The sequence below is a fragment of the Manis pentadactyla genome, chromosome 19 (genome assembly GCF_030020395.1).
Source record: "Manis pentadactyla isolate mManPen7 chromosome 19, mManPen7.hap1, whole genome shotgun sequence".
In the NCBI taxonomy this organism is placed as follows: Eukaryota; Metazoa; Chordata; class Mammalia; order Pholidota; family Manidae; genus Manis; species Manis pentadactyla.
Genome location: NC_080037.1, coordinates 647020 through 664615, shown reverse-complemented (window position 1 = coordinate 664615; position 17596 = coordinate 647020). Strand labels below are relative to the sequence as shown.

Here is a 17596-nt window from a genome sequence, read left to right as displayed (position 1 = left end):
GTTCCCCGCAGCTGTTATCAAAACATGCAAATGAGATTTTCCAACAGGATCTTAAACAAATGTGGAGGACTTAATGCCGGAGCCACATAATCAGCCCGTTTGAAGTGAGTGTGGGTCTCGGCGTGTCTTTCTGCCGGGATACTATTGCCGGGGAATGATAATTAGACGTTTGCTTAAAAATCCAGCGGGCTCCCTCCCTGCTCCGCGCCTCCGCCCCCTCCCCCGCTCCCCTCCCCTTCTCGCTCGCTCAGATGTTGGCAAAGCGGGTTTTCTTAATCAGCCTAGTTTTCGGTCCGAGGGAAAGGCGGAAGGAGATCGCTGCGGAGAAAGGGGGTCTGTGCAACGTCAGGCCCCGCGCAGAGGCCCGGCCGCGTAATTACAGGCCCCCATTAAGTGGAGATCGGCCCTCCCGGGGGTCTCCAATTCTGCTGTATTCCCCACAGAGCCTCCTCTGCGTGCCAGTCTGTGCCTTTTGAAGTGCCAGAGAGCGTCTTGATCCAACTGGGAGGAAAAAGGAGCCCGGCGAGCAGCGGGGAGAGGGAGGGGGGCCGCCGCCGCCCTCCCCCGGGCCCTCCAAGCCCTTTTCTGCCCCTGCGAGGAGTAAAGTGAGAAGCCCGCTCCCCGGGACATCTGCAAGACATCACGCCCTCCTCCCGAAACCTCAGCCACTCCTGAGGATCCGCAGGAGCGCGGGGAAGGCGGAACGCGCGCCCGAAGACGTTTTAAAGCTGGAACAAGCCTTCTTCTGTTGGTGCCTGAACTCTTGCCTGGGAATAACTTTTTTAACCTTAAAAAAAAAAAAAAGAAACCGCTTTGATTCTTCTCTCCCACCCCTTCGCCTCTCCTCTTGTCCGCGACTCCCCCGCCCTGCCGGCCTCCCGTTCCTTCCTGCCCCTTATTATTATTATTTTTAGTGCGTGCGTGTGGACGCTTTTGCAGAGCTGGAAGGACTTTTTTTTTCCCCCCTGACTTGAGCGCACGGTGACTTCTTCGTTTTATTTTTCGGCGTGGATTCTCTCCTCGGACCGCACCGGGCTTGGCGCTTCCGAGGCCGCGGAGGGGCTGCTGGAGCGGGGCGCCCGGCCCTGCCGAGGGGCCCCCGCCCCCTGCCCGCGTTTCCTCGTCTCCCCCCTTCTCTCCCGCTCTCCGCTCCCCCCTCTCGGCCCCACGCGGCTCCTGTCCCCCCCGCGCGCCCGCAGCGTTTGGTGTCGATTCGAGCGGGAAGAGGGGGGCGGGTGGGACCGGAGGGGGAGACCATGACCTCCAGCTACGGGCACGTTCTGGAGCGGCAGCCGGCGCTGGGCGGCCGCGTGGACAGCCCGGGCAGCCTCGACGCGCTGCAGGCCAAGAAGAACTTCTCCGTCAGTCACCTGCTGGACCTGGAGGAAGCCGGCGACATGGTGGCGGCGCAGGCGGACGAGAGCGTGGGCGAGGCCGGCCGCAGCCTGCTCGAGTCGCCCGGACTCACCAGCGGCAGCGACACCCCGCAGCAGGACAGTGAGTGGGGCGCGCGTGTCCCGGGCGAACGAAAGGGAGGAGAGGAGGGCCCGCCGAGGCCGTAGCCGGGGCGGCGCTGGAGGGGGGCCCCAGGCCCCGCGGAGCCGACGCGGCTGCCCTTCGGGCGGGTCGGGCGCGGCCGCAGGACCTTCCCACGCGGGCCACAGGGCGAGGCTGGGGGAAGGTCCCCGGGTGGGCAGACTCGGGGGGCAGCACGGTTTGGACAGGCAGCGAATTCAAGATTCTGACCTGAGCCGGGGGGCTTCTCTGGGGTCGCTCAGACCGGCTGCGGGCGGACGGGACGGGAGCGGGGCGGGGGGCACAGCGCGCAGGGAGCGGGACCCGCGCCGCCCCCACTGCCGGGGACGCAGGGCAGCGCTCCGCGCCGTCCGCGCTGTTCCTCCACCTGGAAACGGCGCGGGGGCCCCAGCCGAGGCCCGGGTAACTCGGGAAGACAGCGAGACCCTAAGCGCCCCGAAGGACACTGAAGGGGCCCTAAAGGGGCACGACCATCTCCGACCCCGCACGACCCCGCACCGGAGATGCGCGCGGAAAGCGCGGGCTGCAATGGGGCCCGGCTCGTGAATCTCTGCCTCTCGGCGCCGAGGCCGCCAGAACCTCCCCTTCCAAGCCTCCCGACGGGTACCGCGCCCCGGGGGAGGCCTCGCCCTGCCTTATTAGCGCGGCCTTACGACGTGGCTCCACCGTAGCCGTGCGTCCCGGAGCCCTAACCGGCTTGTCACCTGCTCGCGGCTGGTGACCAGGGCTGGATATGTGGGATTGCGGAGTCTGAACTGGGCTGGAAGTGTTAAAATGACGCAGATCCCGAATGTCATTATTTGCTAGCTGCTATTTTGTCTTCGAATTTGGAACCTGTGGGACCATTCTATGGTTTTCCATGAACTTCGCCACAGTCAGACTCGCAGTAAGTGGACAAAACAGCAGAAGGAGGCAGGCCCAGGAAAAGCCGGCGGGCCGCTCCAGGGCCAGCCGCGGACCCTCGCCCAGCTTCTGCGCCCTGGCCTCGCTCCCTCAGCGGCCTGAGCCCAAAGCCACGTGCGCCACCCACCCTTCCTACTCCCGGAGGCCGAGGGCCAGGGAGTCCGGCCTGGCCTGTCACTAGGACAGAAGGCCCCAAGCCCCGGGTCAGGCAGGGCGAGGCAGGGGCGCAGGCTCGCGGTTGAGGGTCTTGGGGCTCCGGCTGGGGGCTGGCCGCCCCACGTAACTGCCCGCGTTGGTGTCCAGCTCCAAGGAAACGCACTGCGAAATGGTGTGACAGCTCGCAGCGTTTTACGAGGGGTGTAAACATACAAAGAGTGGGGAGAGAATTCCGAATTCCCCCAGCCTGCCACCCGGCGTCCGCATGCTGCACATTTCGGCAGTTCACATCTTGCGGGCTAATGGTCCCTGTTCGGAGGCCTGGAGGCTGGGCCACAGCAGTGCCCAGTGGCGTGGGGACACTGCTGCGGGGCGACCAGTCTGCGGCGGCGGGCCAGCCGGTGTGGCTCTGCCCCAGGAGCCAGCGCAGGGCTGCGGACAGCGCGCCCGAGGCCGGCGGCCTGAGCGCGTGGCGGCGAGCGGGGCTGCGGCGGGGCCACTCGGTCCTGCCGCTTGGCTCGGGGGACCCGCCACGAGAAGGAAGCCCAGGGTCGGGCAGCCTGCCGGGAACGCCCCCAGCTGAGGGGAGGCAGCAGGGGCCAGCGCCACCAGGGCCACCTGCGCACATGGCGTGCGCCGGGCGCGAGGACTGTCCCCGGGCGGCGGGCGGAGTGCAGACCTGCGTCCCCGGGACTAAGAGGCCCGGGGCCAACTGGATCCCAGACAACCGAGGTTCGGAGGCCGGCCAGGGGGCGAGGGTGCTTGAGAAGGGCGGTGGACGGACTGTCGGGAAGGAGGTCGCAGCAGGCAGAGCAAGATGACGGGGTGCAGTGGCCCACCCGGGGCTGGGGAAGTGGCGGCCGAACGCACCCAGGACGGGGCTCGCTTTCCAGAGAGGGCCGGGCCTGTTCTAGAGCCGGCGAGCCCTCAACCTCGAGGGCTTCCCCGTTTCTGGGATGAGAAAAGGAGGGGCTGGTAAACCGGGCAACAGCGACGTTCTGGAGGCCCTCGTCTTCAGTTCGTGGGTACCCGGGAAAAGGCTGTGTCCTCGGAAGAAGGCAGGGCGGCTGGGGCTGCGGGGCCCGACGGAGTCAGGGGAGGACAGGCGTTCCCAGGAGGAGCGCAGGGCTGGACTCTGAGCCCAGGGACACAGGGCACAACCAACGGTGAGCGGCTTGCCTCCTGCGGGGAGTCCGCCCCAGGGTGGGCAAAGATAACCTCCATGGCAGATGAAACTTAGAGTCGCCTTTCACTCTGCCAGCTGTATAGGAACTGCTTCTCCCTAAATTGTGTTTTCTGCTGAAACCAGTAAAACCGACTCCTTTACACATGCAATATTGGATAATTAATATTTCGAGTTTTTGAATCACAAGTTGGGCCGACCTTTAGCAAAGGGGAGCTGGGTGGGGGCCAAACAGCGCCCGCCACCGCGTTGCGCCTACCCGTTGGTAGATTTCACTCCACTTTCCGCTCCGTAGAAAGATTTCTCTCCCCTTTGATTCCCCCTGCCCAGGACACTTCTCAGACTTCTGGGTTCAAATACTCTAAGTATTTAAAGAAATGGTTCTCTAACGCTGTTGGGAATCCGGCGGCTAATAAGGGAGTGTGGACTGTGAAGGGGGGCGTAGAACTGGGGTAGCCAGGGAGAGAAAGAGGAACAGGCCGTTAAACAGGCAGGCCTGCTCCTAGGAGGTGCAAACGACGGTGCATCCCGCTGTCATTTCTTAATCGGAACTTCTGCAAACTCTTAAAAAAAAAAAAAGCGCCTGCCTTCCATGTTCCCAACTTCTAAATTAGTGAAACCAGATTGTCCTAATAAGACCTTTTGTTGGAAACACATGTAGTCATAAAAAGGTAGACGGAAAGTCAATTAGACACGCGCGCGCACACGCACGCCCACAGGTCGGCGCAGAGTGCGCCCCGGGCGCAGCTGGGCCCGGCGGCGGCGGGATGCAGACGCCCAGGGCGGCGCGGGAAATGGGTTTGTCACAAAGGCAGAGGCATAAACGCGGCGCGGGGGAGTCGCCCATCCCCACCGCGCTCTCGGCCCCGCGTTGCCACCTCCTCCTGGCGGGGAAACGCCCAGAGAGCGCGCACCTTCCCCAGGGTGCTGCCCAGCGGACCGCCGTGCAGATCCCCGCGCAGCCCCGGCGTTCGCCACACCCGTGGCGCCAGAACTGTTCAGTAGCCCCGCGCTGCAGCCGGGCCAGCACTCCGAGTTCGGTCCTCGATTATCTCGATTGGCAGTGAGGAGGGACAGAAATACATAGTTACAAGGGTAGCCTGGAAATGTTTCTCTTTAGAGGAGGCAGTGAGATCCACGGCAGTGAGACCAAGGGAGTCACTGAGCTCCCTACGACGAATGTCAAGAACAAGAGGCGAATCCTGTTTATCTTACAGGTGGGGACAGGGGCCTAGGCGGCCACCTTCTCTTATTATTTGGGAGAAATTGACAGTCCAGTGACTCCCATCCGCTTTGGAGCGCAGGGCCATTTGGAGACTGTCCAGGCAGCGACTGCGGCCTGTAAAGACTGGGGCCTCAGGCTGCCAGGACTCCCCCGGGGCTGCAGACCCCCTGCTCTAGAAGCCAGTGAGCCCCCGCCTCCACTGTCCACCCCTGGGGCTCTTGCACCGGAGGCAGGCCAGCCCCTGCCTCTTGGTCAGCGACCTTAACCCTCCCCAGGCAGCTCAAGCCAGAGCCCATGTGTCAGGCGCTCAGGGGTGGACCACACGGGTCCCTGCGGTTGCTTCATCTTCCAGGGCGTCATTTTAGATTCGACACGAGTGAATAAATCGTTTCCAAACCAAGATGCCCTGACCCTCCTGCCCCCCTCGAAAACACCCAGCAACTTCAGAATGGCACCTTTCCCTGTACAGACTCAGATCAGCTCAAGTGTGAGCTGTGACTGCTGTCCCAGGCCAGCAGCCACGTCTGGGGCCTTTTGTCAGTTTTAAATATCTGTAGATTTTCAGCTATTGGTCACTAGACCAATTTGCTTTATATTTTGAAAGATGTATTTCTTTTACAACTCCACTCTTAGACCCTGTTTCCTGTGCCCTTCCTCGCAGGGCAACCCCCTGAGGCCGACCTCAGCTGGGGAGACCGGTTACCTACACAGCCCTGGGCCATGGGTACGGGGAAGTTTCAAACCCTTCTGGGCACTGCGACCCCTGCCTGCCTTCTGCTTCTGGCCCAGCCCCTTCCCCGCTGAGAACTTGTATTTATTTTTCACCCTTCAGGAGAGATGGGGTCAAAGGAAGCCATAGAGGGTACAACTTTTAGAAGCCAGGGTGTGTGTGAGAGGAGATAAGACTTGCATTTTGCTTATTTTTCTTTCAGGGAATGTAAGAGTTTTGGGGGTAAGAAACTTCCTCAGAAGAAAAAGTAAAATGTGGGGCTCAGCAACCTCCATCCAAGCCATGTAAGCTCGATCCACAGAGTGTTCCCCGGAGCTAGAGATCAGACCTTCCCTGGAGGTACTTGGATAAAGGGCCAACTCCTGGTGGCCACTCGGTGGTGTCCAGACATATACAGAACTACCTGTGAGCTCGGGCCATTGTGACCCAAGTCAGTCCTCTCTGTCCAGTTCTGTTTTATTTTGATCCATCATTTTGTTCTTTACTCTCATTTCAACAATACAAAGAGGATGTCGGTAGCATTATTTATCCACAAGAATTTGAGTTCTTGTGAATGAAGTAGTTTGGTGAGGAGGCTAACAACATTCAGTTAAAAACCAGTGACCTCAAACATAATAAGTAGTATCAACAATCTTGGTTTCTCTAAAGGCAGTTTCTTATGAAATCAATAAATGTGAGGATACATTGCTGAGATGTCAGAGGATAGACAGTCATCAGCGGGTTTATGTCCCACCTGTGGAAGTTTCCGGGTAAGAAGTCTCCACGGGGGTCTGAGTATTCATAGGTCCTCTGTGTAATTTGTCTAATTTGGGAAGGCAGCCTCTGGGACCTGGTCCTACAGAGAATGATGGCTGTCGACCTTAGGATTAAGGCACACAAAAAAATCACCATGTTCTGCTTGTCCTGGAACCATTTTGTTTGAAAATATATCTGGGAAGTTGGTTCCAGGGGTGATCACCACTTTAGGGGAGGGACAAATGGTGGCTGATGAGGACAATTTTATGAAAGAAGGTGAACATGTCAGGGCAAATCAGTCACAAATGAGTCCTCAGAAAGGTCGGAGGACAGGGGAACCAGGGATGTTCCCACAGCTCTCACGGGGGAAGGAGAGGCCAACGGGACCCGAGAGCTGTCAGGGTCCGAGGCGCCGGCCCCTTCGCTGCACCTGGTAACCAGGGGCTCAGATCCCGAGGACTTTGGGGCTCACTGCTACCATGACTGATTTCCCCAGACTCAGCTCAAGTGAGGAATGGATTTGTGTGTTAATCTGAATCCCCAAGGCCCGAGTTATGAGAAAGGACAGGGCAGGTCCTCTGATTCCTGTTTTGTGTGCTCTGGTGGAGTCCTTTGCAAGGACTGGGAATTTTGCTAAGGGGCGTGCAGGAGGAGATCGTGCCGGAGCGGAGATTGCGCCGCCCTGGACCGCAGGCTCTCTTTAGACCTCACTTTTTGGGGGACTGGGGAATAGAAGGAGTAAGTAGGGCGAGGGAAAATTAATGCCGTCATTCAGTAAAGAATTTTAACTTTCAGAACGGGGCCCGTAGTATCTTAGATTTTCCCGTCCCCCACCTTGGCGGGACAAAGACGCCAGCGCCCCCGCCCCGCAGCCGGGTTCCACGCGCCCTGGCCCAGCTCTGGCCATGCGGGCATGCCTGCCGGGAGCGCCTCTCCTTGCCTTCTCCCTCCCAAAGGGGAGCATTCCTTCCAGGCCGCTGGCACCTACCCTGCCTTGGACTTGGGGGAGAGAGACTTGCAGGAAAACGCCCCCTACAAGCAGCAAAAGGTGGGAAATACCAGTGCTGTGGGGACTCTGCCCGGGCTGCGTGAATATGCGCTCGGGGCCTCTTCACAGCAACCTGGAGAGAGCTGGGGGCACGCTGCCTTCCTCTCCTTAGAAGTGAGGCTGGTCCGAATTCCAGGGTGAGCAGGAAGGGGGACTAGGCAACCCTGGGTCAGTGGGTGCTGGCGCTGGTGCCCGGGTCCCACGGGGAAGAAGTTGGGCCGGTAGAAGCAGGTGAGGCATGTCCGCAGGTGAACTCCGGGAGTCTAGAGCAAGACAGGGCTGAGCTGAGAGACGGAGGGCAGGCTGTTAGCGAGGGGCTGCAAACCTGCCCCGGAAACCCTCACGGCCTGTGGAGTCCCCAGTGAGCGCAGTGTCACGTTGGGGCTGGGGTGACCCTCTTTCCTGCAGAGGTAGACCAGCAGCGCCCCGGGTCTTGGGGGATGCCTGGAACTTGGACCCAAGGCCATTCCCATTCCCCAAACTCGACCTCGCAGCAGATCCCTCCCTTTTGGGGCCAGAATTTCAAGGGACTTACAGGACTTAATGAAGACAAAGCCTAGCCCTGCTCTATAAATCTTGGGATTTTTTCACTTCTGACTTTAACCACATGCTGATGTCAGAGGAAGCAAGACAAGGCTATATGGGGAACAGCAAACTGCCAGAATGACTGTTGTGTCATCTTAGTAGCCATAGTTCGTGGTTAACCCATACCTTCCAGGATAATCTGAGCTGGGGTGGTCACAGGAAGCAGAACCCAAAGGAAACTGCATTGCCAAACACGTCTGACAGTGAGAGCGTCCACCCTGTTCACATCATGACATTTTAGAGGACCTCACAGTGCTGGGAGGTGCTGTAGTTATAAATAAGCATAAAACCAGATAGGTATTGTCTCAGTAACCTAAATATGTGTAGGGACACCAAATCTTTACAAAGAGGATTCGGATATACGTCTTAAAGGCCAAGGGGTCCATCTCAACCAACATTTGAGCCAGGATATGTTCAGTTTAATCAGCCTGACTGTGGCAAAGAGAAAGGCCTTGCCAGCCCTTCAGACAGAGAGAGCCACATTTTCTTAAGTTTCCATTATATTTATCCACACAAATTCATGCTAATGTGCCAAGGGCTTGCCCGAACCACCTCGGCCCAGTGGGAGGGAGGGGAATCGTACCCCAGCACCTGCTCCTGGCTGCCACCCTTCCCTTCTCTGCATTCCCCCCTGTCCCTGCTGGCTGTCCAAGATCTGGGCGCCACAGAGAAAACTGGTGTCTGGAGGCCACAGAATCCCCCTAAAGGCCATTTCCTGGAATCCTCAGGAAAGGAGAGGGCTGTTGAGCTCAATGATATGTAATGTGGGTGTTGTCATGCATTATCCTGTCTGATCATTCATTTTATAATAGCCCAGTTAGAGACTTCTTGGGAATAGACGTGGGGGGAGCTGGTTCCTGTTGATTCTTTTTCAGGAAGGAAGTTCATAAATACATGAAGTTGAAAGTTCCAGTGGAAATAGGTATTGAATCTAAACCTTTATACTCATTAATCACCATTATCCAGACTGGGAGGTGACGCTGCCTAATTACATACATTGTGACTTTTCTTTCCATTTCTTACCAGCGCCACCTCCCTAAATAGAGCTGCTAGATGCTTGCCTGTGCTCAGCCACTGTTTAAGAAGTGGTACAATGAGCTCCCCACCTTTATGGACCTGCTTGCAACCTAGCCTAAGTACTGGCCCTGTCCCCTCTCCCCCCCACTTTGTACTCTGCCTAGGAGGTCTCCTCTAGGCTCCCCATTTCAGTGACCATCTGTTTATTAATGACTCCCAGCTTATATATTTAAGGCCTGCCTTGGTGCTGCAGATCCATATACATGCAGTTACCTATCAACATTTCCATTCGAACTTTACAAAAGGGTTTCAACCTCAAAAACAACAAAAAATGGCACTAATGAGCTTCCTTTCCCCAATCTGATCCATATAGCTTTCCCCGTTTTCCTGTACCACAGTATTTGGGAGTAAACTCAGAAATTTCAGACTTACCCTTGACTCCTCCCTTTTTACCTCTGTCTAATGCGTCTCCAAATCCCAGCACGTTTATCTTCTAAAGCCAGGTGAGCCCACCTCCTTTGTAAATCTCTGCGATGTCTCACTGGCACTGCTGAGCCAGCCTCCTGACTGGATGTCCCTGTGTCCTCCGTGGTCCTCTCTGGGCAGGGGCTGGACAGAGTGGACCCAACAGACCCTCATCCATATGTGCTGAATGGATAAGGCATGAGTGAATGCTAGAACATTCTTTTACAAACTCATTTTTCTTAAATCATGGCTTGCTTTCTCTTTAAAACACGCAACTGTTTTCTATCCTTTTCTACATCAGGACAGAATTGTCTGTTTTGCTTTTTTTTTCTTTTTATGTCACCCGATAGTCTCTATTTCCATCCCTGCTCCAGCAATCTGCCCATTCACGAAGTGCGGATCTAAACCTCTTCCCCACGTGCGCGCTAGGCTAGACCGTTTCCCCAGGTGCGCCCGGGTCCCTTCTGCTTCTCTGACTTCCTCGTTTAAGGCCGGCTCCCCTCACGCGTCCCAGCGGCACTTCCTCCGCTGCTTTTCAGATGGAGCAAAACCCTTTTCTCAATGCTTCCTGGAGAAAGACTCAGCACCTTCACAAGTACTGCTCAATTATTTTCTAAATATTTTATGGTTGTTCATTTACCTTGAGAATTTTCTTAAGATTAGAGAACTTCTTTTGGGAGGGTGGGGTATATTCCACCTTGCGTGTAACAAAGCTACAGGAAGCAAATAAATTAGATAAAATGTTTTGGCATAGTGTGGTTCTGCTGTTTTTGCCATCTCCAGCTGCAGGGAATTTTTAAAAAATATAAGACTACTACCAAGGTGCAGTCCATACTCTTTTAAGCAAACATTTTAATTTATATTGAAAAGTTTACAGGGGAAGGTAGTCATCTGTATTTCACCATCCTGAGGTAGGCACCGTGAAGAGTCTGGTGTTAATATATTTCCTTTGTATTTTTTACAGAGTTTTTATATTCACATTCTTTATCACTGATTTTTCTTTAATCAGTGGAGGAATTTTTAATCCCATCTGCAAAGATTGTGTTTCCCCCAAGTTAAGAAAATACACACACATTGAACCCACTTGCTCTCATCAGGAAAACTAAACAAAAAAACATACAAGCAACAAACAGAAGCTCCCCGAGGATTATTAGGGCTGCGACATCTCCGTCATTTCCCAAGGTTCTCAAGTTCCAGCGGGTACATGTCCACATGTCCAGCAGAGAAGGCCTTCACAGTGTTTTTCTGCTGGGCTGTTCTAGCTGGGAACCTTCCCTAGACATGAGCACATGTCTCCTTTTGAGATTGGAAAAGACTGCATAATACCTAAAGGACATTCCGAGAGCACAGATGGAGAGCTACTGCTCAAGAAATTAGTTTTTACGTGGTTTAGTAAGGAAGGGCTCTACCAGATGAGCAGGGGAGAAACTATCGTAAGGGACTGAAAGTTTTCTATTATTATGGATCCCTGGATCTTGAATTTTCTTCTATTAAATGTTACAAGACTCATACATGCTTTTGGGAAAAAAGAAGGAAAGTGACATTTATTTCTCTGTATCTTTGTAAGAGAGAATGATTGGTGGGGGAGGAGGGGTAGATGGGGACACATGCCAGGACACAGTAGAGTGTTTTGACAGAGAAAGAAGCACTTAGAAAAATCAAAGATAATCATTTATCCAGATGTGAAAGTCTACAGCACCCCCGCCCTACTGAAAGTGATAATTACAGATAAAATATAAATTGTTACTATGAAGTCTATTTAAAAATTGTTCCCAGGCAAAATGACGTTAAAACATTTTCCTGATGAAGGCAAATATTTTCTTTAGGGAAGGTATTAGGAAGTAATATAAAATCATGTAGAACAAAATTTTAAAATTATGAATTAGATGTATCTTAATAATTAATCTTTCTCTTCTCATGAGAAAAGAGGAACAGAGAGAGTAATCCTCATGTTTGAGGATAAAAACCACCCTTGCCCAGTAAGTCTGCATTTCCCCATGTTGCCTGTTTCTAAGGAAGGAAAGGGGAGCCACCCAGGCTTCGCCTGCAGCCAGATGTGCTGTTCGGCAGCTGTATTCCTCAGATTCCAGGGAAGACCACAGGATGAATCCCCAACACATTTAAGAAATAAAACGGAATTTTGTTCATTAATCACGAAACTGAAATCTGTAGTTTTGTTATGCATATTTCAACGGCTGAATCCCTTCTGACAGGAGACGGAAAATACTCTTACTCACATTTGACAGTTAGGGGTCTGTGCTTAGCTTCCCTCAGGGAAGGAGAGGTTTTCCTGGTGTGGTTATTTTTACTGGGAATATGTGGAGTGCTATTTAAATTTATATCCTCTTTTTTTTGAGTTCTTTACTCCAACGTTCTTCTTTCTCGGTGGAGAGAGTATCTGTTGTCTGCCCTGTTGGGGTTTTTTTTTCGTTTGGAGATTCAGGGCTGCCTTGAACGGTGAGGAAATTCAGGCTGAGTTTGGAAAGGCCTGAAAGTCAGCTTATTACAACTGAATTAATATACTCAGACTGCTGGCTTGTTTAATTCCGTTCCCTGATTATTTGTATAAATCCATGACTTGGTCTTCAAGAATTAATAGCATGAATAATATGAACAGTAAAGTGAGATAAAATATGAAACTGCTTCCCAAACTCTAGGAACATATGTCCGTGCTATTACGTTTAATGAAGCCTAGTTCTGGAAAGCAGCTAAGGACAGCATAATTATTTTCATTTTACAGGGAAGAAAACTGTCCTGGACAATTTGAGTGAGCTTCTGTTAGGTGACTGAATCTTTCTCTCCTGATCCCATTTTAATTTTTGTCATCCTATCCAACCATCTTTGACATCAGCCTAATCCTGGTAGATGCATTATTGCCAGTGAAACAAAACCGCATAGGAAGAAAGCAGCTCACGAATGGCCCCAGTGAACAGCTGGCCCTTGGTTCCTCCGGCTCGTGTCCTCCTCTGTGCGGCGGGCACGTAGCCACTGGGCCATCTTCCACGTGGGAATGCAGCGGGCCCCAAGCCCACTGAGAAATTAAGGGCCAAATGTATGTGCATTATTGTACTGGAGAGAATCATGGAGACTTTAAAAAATGAAGCTATCAAATCAAAATAAAAAAATAAGGATGTATTTCAGTAAATTCATACTCTGCTCTCCAAAAGCTAGGATCTTAATTTCGATTTAGGGACATGAGGCATTGCAAATCATTTTACTGTGAATTCAGAAAATTCTGTGTTAAATTACAGTTCTACAATTTATTTACTGTGGGCGTTAATCGGATCTCTAGGCCCTCTTTTCCTCACCTCCGAAACTGGCATTACTCTCTGTCACACAGATTTCTTGTTGGCCATACCGAGATAATGGCCACAGAGACCCAGGGCCCCACATCCCCCCGCTGCAGAACCCACAGGAGGCTTGTCCTTCCCTGCCCCACACTTGCACAGCGGCTCTGACAAGTGCCACTTATTCCAGGCTTGGATAGCTATCCCATGTGGTTTCCCAGAAAAAGTTGGAAGCCATGAAATGCCACTAAAATTAGGAATATTCCCATATTCCAAAAGGCATGCTTTTACAACATGTCACTTGCTGAGTGACTAAGTAGACACCTGTTTTTGATCTGCAGTTGGGAACTGTACAGTCTTTAGTGACATGCATGAGGCCACACCACAGGCTCCTGACAGTCCCTGGCTGCGGCCACCTCCGTTGGGCCATCTTTCTGCTCTGTAGCAAGAAACAGCAGTGTAGTCTTAACACACTCTGAGATGGTACACCAACCATTCATGCGCCTGCGTGCTTCAACCATAGCCATTCACTGTGGACTTTCTGGTACCTGAAGAAGACAAACGCCCTCCTCCAATTTAGACACTGAATTTAATGGAGAATGTACAACACATGCTTAGGACACCAGGTGCCAAGACTTCTTATCACAGACCCGACACAGACAATGAGTTTCCAGACCGACCACGTTCAGTTTTCTCTGTTGCGTGATGTGTCTGACAGTGCTGTCTTACCACTCCTCTGAGAGTTCTGTGGGGTTTACTTTGCATGTGAATAATATTCACTATGTTAACTGTGATCATACATAGAGTGGCCATTCCTCTGTTGACTTAGATTTCCTAACAGTAGGGTAAGATCAGCATTCTGTCGTCATTGAGGCGTGAGACCTGTTTTCACTTGTGTTGCTTTGAAATCGGACAAACCTGCAAGTTGTGCAGGCTGCGTTTCTATGTCATGAAGCCCCCAGGACTCTTAATCTTTTTGCCAAGTGATTAACAAGGAAATCTCCCTGGCATTCCTTAGTAATATAATAGGCTTGCGGGACATGTGGAGAAAATGTGTCACTGTGGTTGAGGCACTCGGATGACAGTTTATCACACGCTAGTGCCCTCGTGGACCAGGGAGGTGGTTTAGCAAACGCTTTATGCAAGAAGCAGACTATCTGTTGGAGATGAGGGGCACAGCTCCACCAGCAATATCAGTTCATGGAAAAGTGTGTGTTTGCTAAAGTGCTGGGTGTGCTTTATGGTACTATGTGGGGTCTCTGCTGGGATGTGGGGAGCTGGACACTGTCCTCCTTCAGAGGCACGGGGTCCTTCCTAGTCCAGGAAAACCTGCCTTGGGTCCTGCTCACTTCATCTCTTTCTTGTAACTCTCTTCCATATGCAGTATTTCTCATGATTTAAAGGAAAAGAGAAATAACAGGCAGCCTGATTATTCCTTTAATGTGCTTATAATCTAATCCTGTGTATCTTTAAAGCATGATGCCTGGTTCACCCTCACCAGAACAAACTGAAATGTCTTAACATGCAGATTCCAGGGCCCCACCCATTCCAGTGAATCAGAGTCTCCGCAACATGTGCATTTTAGTCCCTGATGGTTTTTATACACCTCAGAGTCTGAAACCTCAGATGCGGGCCGAGTTCTCTCACAGGACTGGTCTTGAACGGTGAGTTCCTCCAGGCTGTGCCCCATACCTCGGGGGTTCCACTGTCACCTACCACCCCCTGGCAGTCTTCTCTCTGCAATCAGTGGATAGTTTGAAGACACGTGCGGAGAGGCGGGTATTTTATACATCAGAACACACACATATCATGGTGCTTTTCGTATTGTAGGTAACTTAATAGCAGCTATTGAATAAATGAACATGTGAACAAACAAACAGGATGTTAAAAAAGGAGTACGAAGCACTCCCTGGGTGCTTGGAACTGCTTAAAGTGCTTCACAGAAAACAAAGAAAAACACTTCCAGGCAATTACTGGAGGTTGCAAAAATCTGAGCAATGACTAATTTAGGTGATTGATAGCTCTTATTCCAGAACAAAACGCAAGTGTCAAAGAAGGGTCTGTCTATCACACAGACACGAACATTTGCCATTTAACTTCAGTTTTAAGTTTTCAGATGAGTCTGCCACATTTAGGAAGTTATAGTTCAGTGTTTTATACCTTCTTTTCTTACAAAGTCCTTCCTTACTTTCTGATGGCTGTTTACTTATCCTCTACATGGTCTGAGAAAGCCAAGTTTCAATTTATCTTTTTTTTTTAGACACTGAGCATGGGTAGGTTGTATTCGAAATGTCCACAGAACTTGTCCAGGTTTGCCCCATTTAAAGACAAATCGATTCCATTAGTGGGGACTAGGCTTGACGCGTGCTGAAGTCACATCTCAAATACCTGCTTTTAAGGTGTGCTCAGGGCTCCCTACCCAGGTTGGTTTTCCCTTAAATATCAGGCTTTGCCTTTTTCCTACTGAAGTGTATGCACTTCACAGACTGCTGTCCCAAGCGCTGCATGGGGAGGGGGTTTGGTCTCTTCATTGCCAGACCATTTAACTAATTAAGGAGGAACTTCGTTTAGAAGAGTGGGGTTACTGTGATTTCGGAATGCTCAAGAAAGAGAACAGGAACTGAAGGCCTGTGCAGGGATGAGAAGGAGCCAGGGCAGAGGGCAAGGCTCTCCTGCAGCCCATCTGCAGCAGGGGCCCCTGCTGAGTTCCTGCCTCTAAGCCTGTCTGGGGTCCTTGGGGGACATGAGCTTTGCTCTTGTGGCTTATGACATCACTGGACCCCCCTTGGTGGAATTGCAGCATCATGACTCACAGTTGACCGCTGTTCACTGTGTGTCTAACCGTCGTGGAGCCCACTGCCGCACGCCCAGGGGAGCTATGCGGTCACGCCCCTGCGAGCCTTGTTGCGTAACCAAGTACGTCAGAGGTAACCCCCCAGGCGTAACTGCATTCCATACGTGCAGGAACTCAGCAGCGGCCCCTGCTGCAGGTGCTGGCCAGTTTGGTCGTCCTGGAAGCGAATCCATCACTCGCCTTTGCAGCAAGTCTGCTGCTGGGGGGACCGTCAGCAGGAAGCCTGGGCCCCGGCTCACATGCAGGTTTTATGATGGTTCCGTGACAAGATAGCCCCCCACGGGGCGCTGACTCCTGCAGTGTAACTGTGGGAAGGGGCTCTGCTCCTATTGGCTCATGAAGATGGGAAGTGGGTCGATGAGAGAACGAGGCTTCTGAGCAGCAAAGGGGATTTGGATGGGACCCCACATCTCTTTGTGTTGCCCTGCAGCCCACTTATCGAGTGCCTTTGGGTCTCTCAGTGGGGAGGGAGAAAGAGAAGGGGATTAAGGTTTCCTGACTCTTTCCTAAAGGACAGAAATTAAGATTTATTGAGCATCCCTCATGACCAGGCACTGCACTGGTTGGTTTATACTTAAGTGGTTTAAATTTTCACTATAATGCTGAGTGGCAGATAGTGTCACCTCCCCCCATTTACACACAGGGCTTTGGGACTCAGAGGAGTCCCATAAAAACTTGCCTGAAACCTCAAAGTCAGTCCCAACAAAGCCAGAACTTTTCCTGAGCCCTCTGGTACCTGGTATTCCATGAGCCTCTCATTGATGCCCCAGAGGCTAGAAAATGGGAAGTTCATGGGTGAATCGAATGGCTTTTCTGTGAAACTTGTCAATGGAGCTCCTGTCACTGTAGTTCTGGGATGTGTATTGGGATTGCAAGTGGAAAAAATGCAAATAATCCTTCAGAACATTGTATCTTTGCAAGGAAAACCCCATGATGGCCCCTGGATACTTCAGTGATCATTGAGAGGTCAACAACAGGGCTCTGCACCCTTGAACTAAGCAGTGAGCTTGAAGAGGGCACTAGAGAGGACGCGAGGTGGGCCAGCGAGCTCCCCTGCAGACACAGAGGTGACTGACCGTGGCTCTGACCTTGAACGTCCCACCCATCCCCCCAGAGCTCTGACCCTATGAAACTGGGAGGAGGCCTATCCGACTAGTCTGTCGTGAGCTACATCAGGTGTATGTGGCTGTTCCTTATTGTCCTCACAGGTAGTAGAGGACTTATAAATTAGGTCAGGGGTACTACTGGGTTAAAATATTGAAAAACTAAGGTAGGTCCAAAATTTCTGGTTGAATTCTTTCCTGCTGTGGGCATTTATTTTTTATTTTTTGAGCTAAGAATAGGATTTTATTTGGAAGATTCGGACAGTCTGATCTGGTTGTCTGTAAGTAGAAAGGCAGTTTTCCAGATGCAGTGCTGTAAGCCTTGGTGATTCGTTTCTGGGGCATCTCTGGAAGACCGTAGGGGTCAGTGTGTGATACGGGTGAACTGTTGGGGTCAGTGTGTGACACGATGGACCGTAGAGGCACCACGAGCAGCCGGAATGCTGCATCCTGGGAGGAAGCGGCTTGGTGGTCCAGCAGTGATGGGGAGAGGGGTGCCTCTCCTCTTTATGTACAGGACCAGCACTGGGCAAAATAGAACTAGATGAACTTACTCTCTGGGCAGGCTTTTCCAACACCTACCCTGCCACGGGCGCCTGGAGTTGGTGCTCCTCCTGGGAGCTCACATCACCCACTACGGTGTGGTCACATCGGGAGGGTCCTCGGACGGCCTCCACCATCCTGCATGCCCTCTTCTCTGGAGTCCCCGTGTGCAAGAGAAACAAGCCCACCACAGCTGGATGCAGTGATATGCTGAACTGCCGTCATC

The 17596-nt window shown here is 52.3% G+C and overlaps 1 protein-coding gene across 2 annotated transcripts in view; it reads left to right on the top strand.

The window, feature by feature from the left end:
• The first annotated feature begins 620 nt into the window (after nucleotides 1–620).
• The window catches only part of PRRX1 (paired related homeobox 1), a 62356-nt gene continuing 45380 nt past the window's right edge, over nucleotides 621–17596 (top strand). For both annotated transcript variants that reach the window (XM_036900967.2, XM_036900973.2), the window contains exon 1: nucleotides 621–1497. In XM_036900967.2, coding sequence (XP_036756862.1) covers nucleotides 1257–1497 — 241 coding nt within the window. In that variant the 5' untranslated portion in view covers nucleotides 621–1256. The remainder of the gene's footprint in view (nucleotides 1498–17596) is intronic.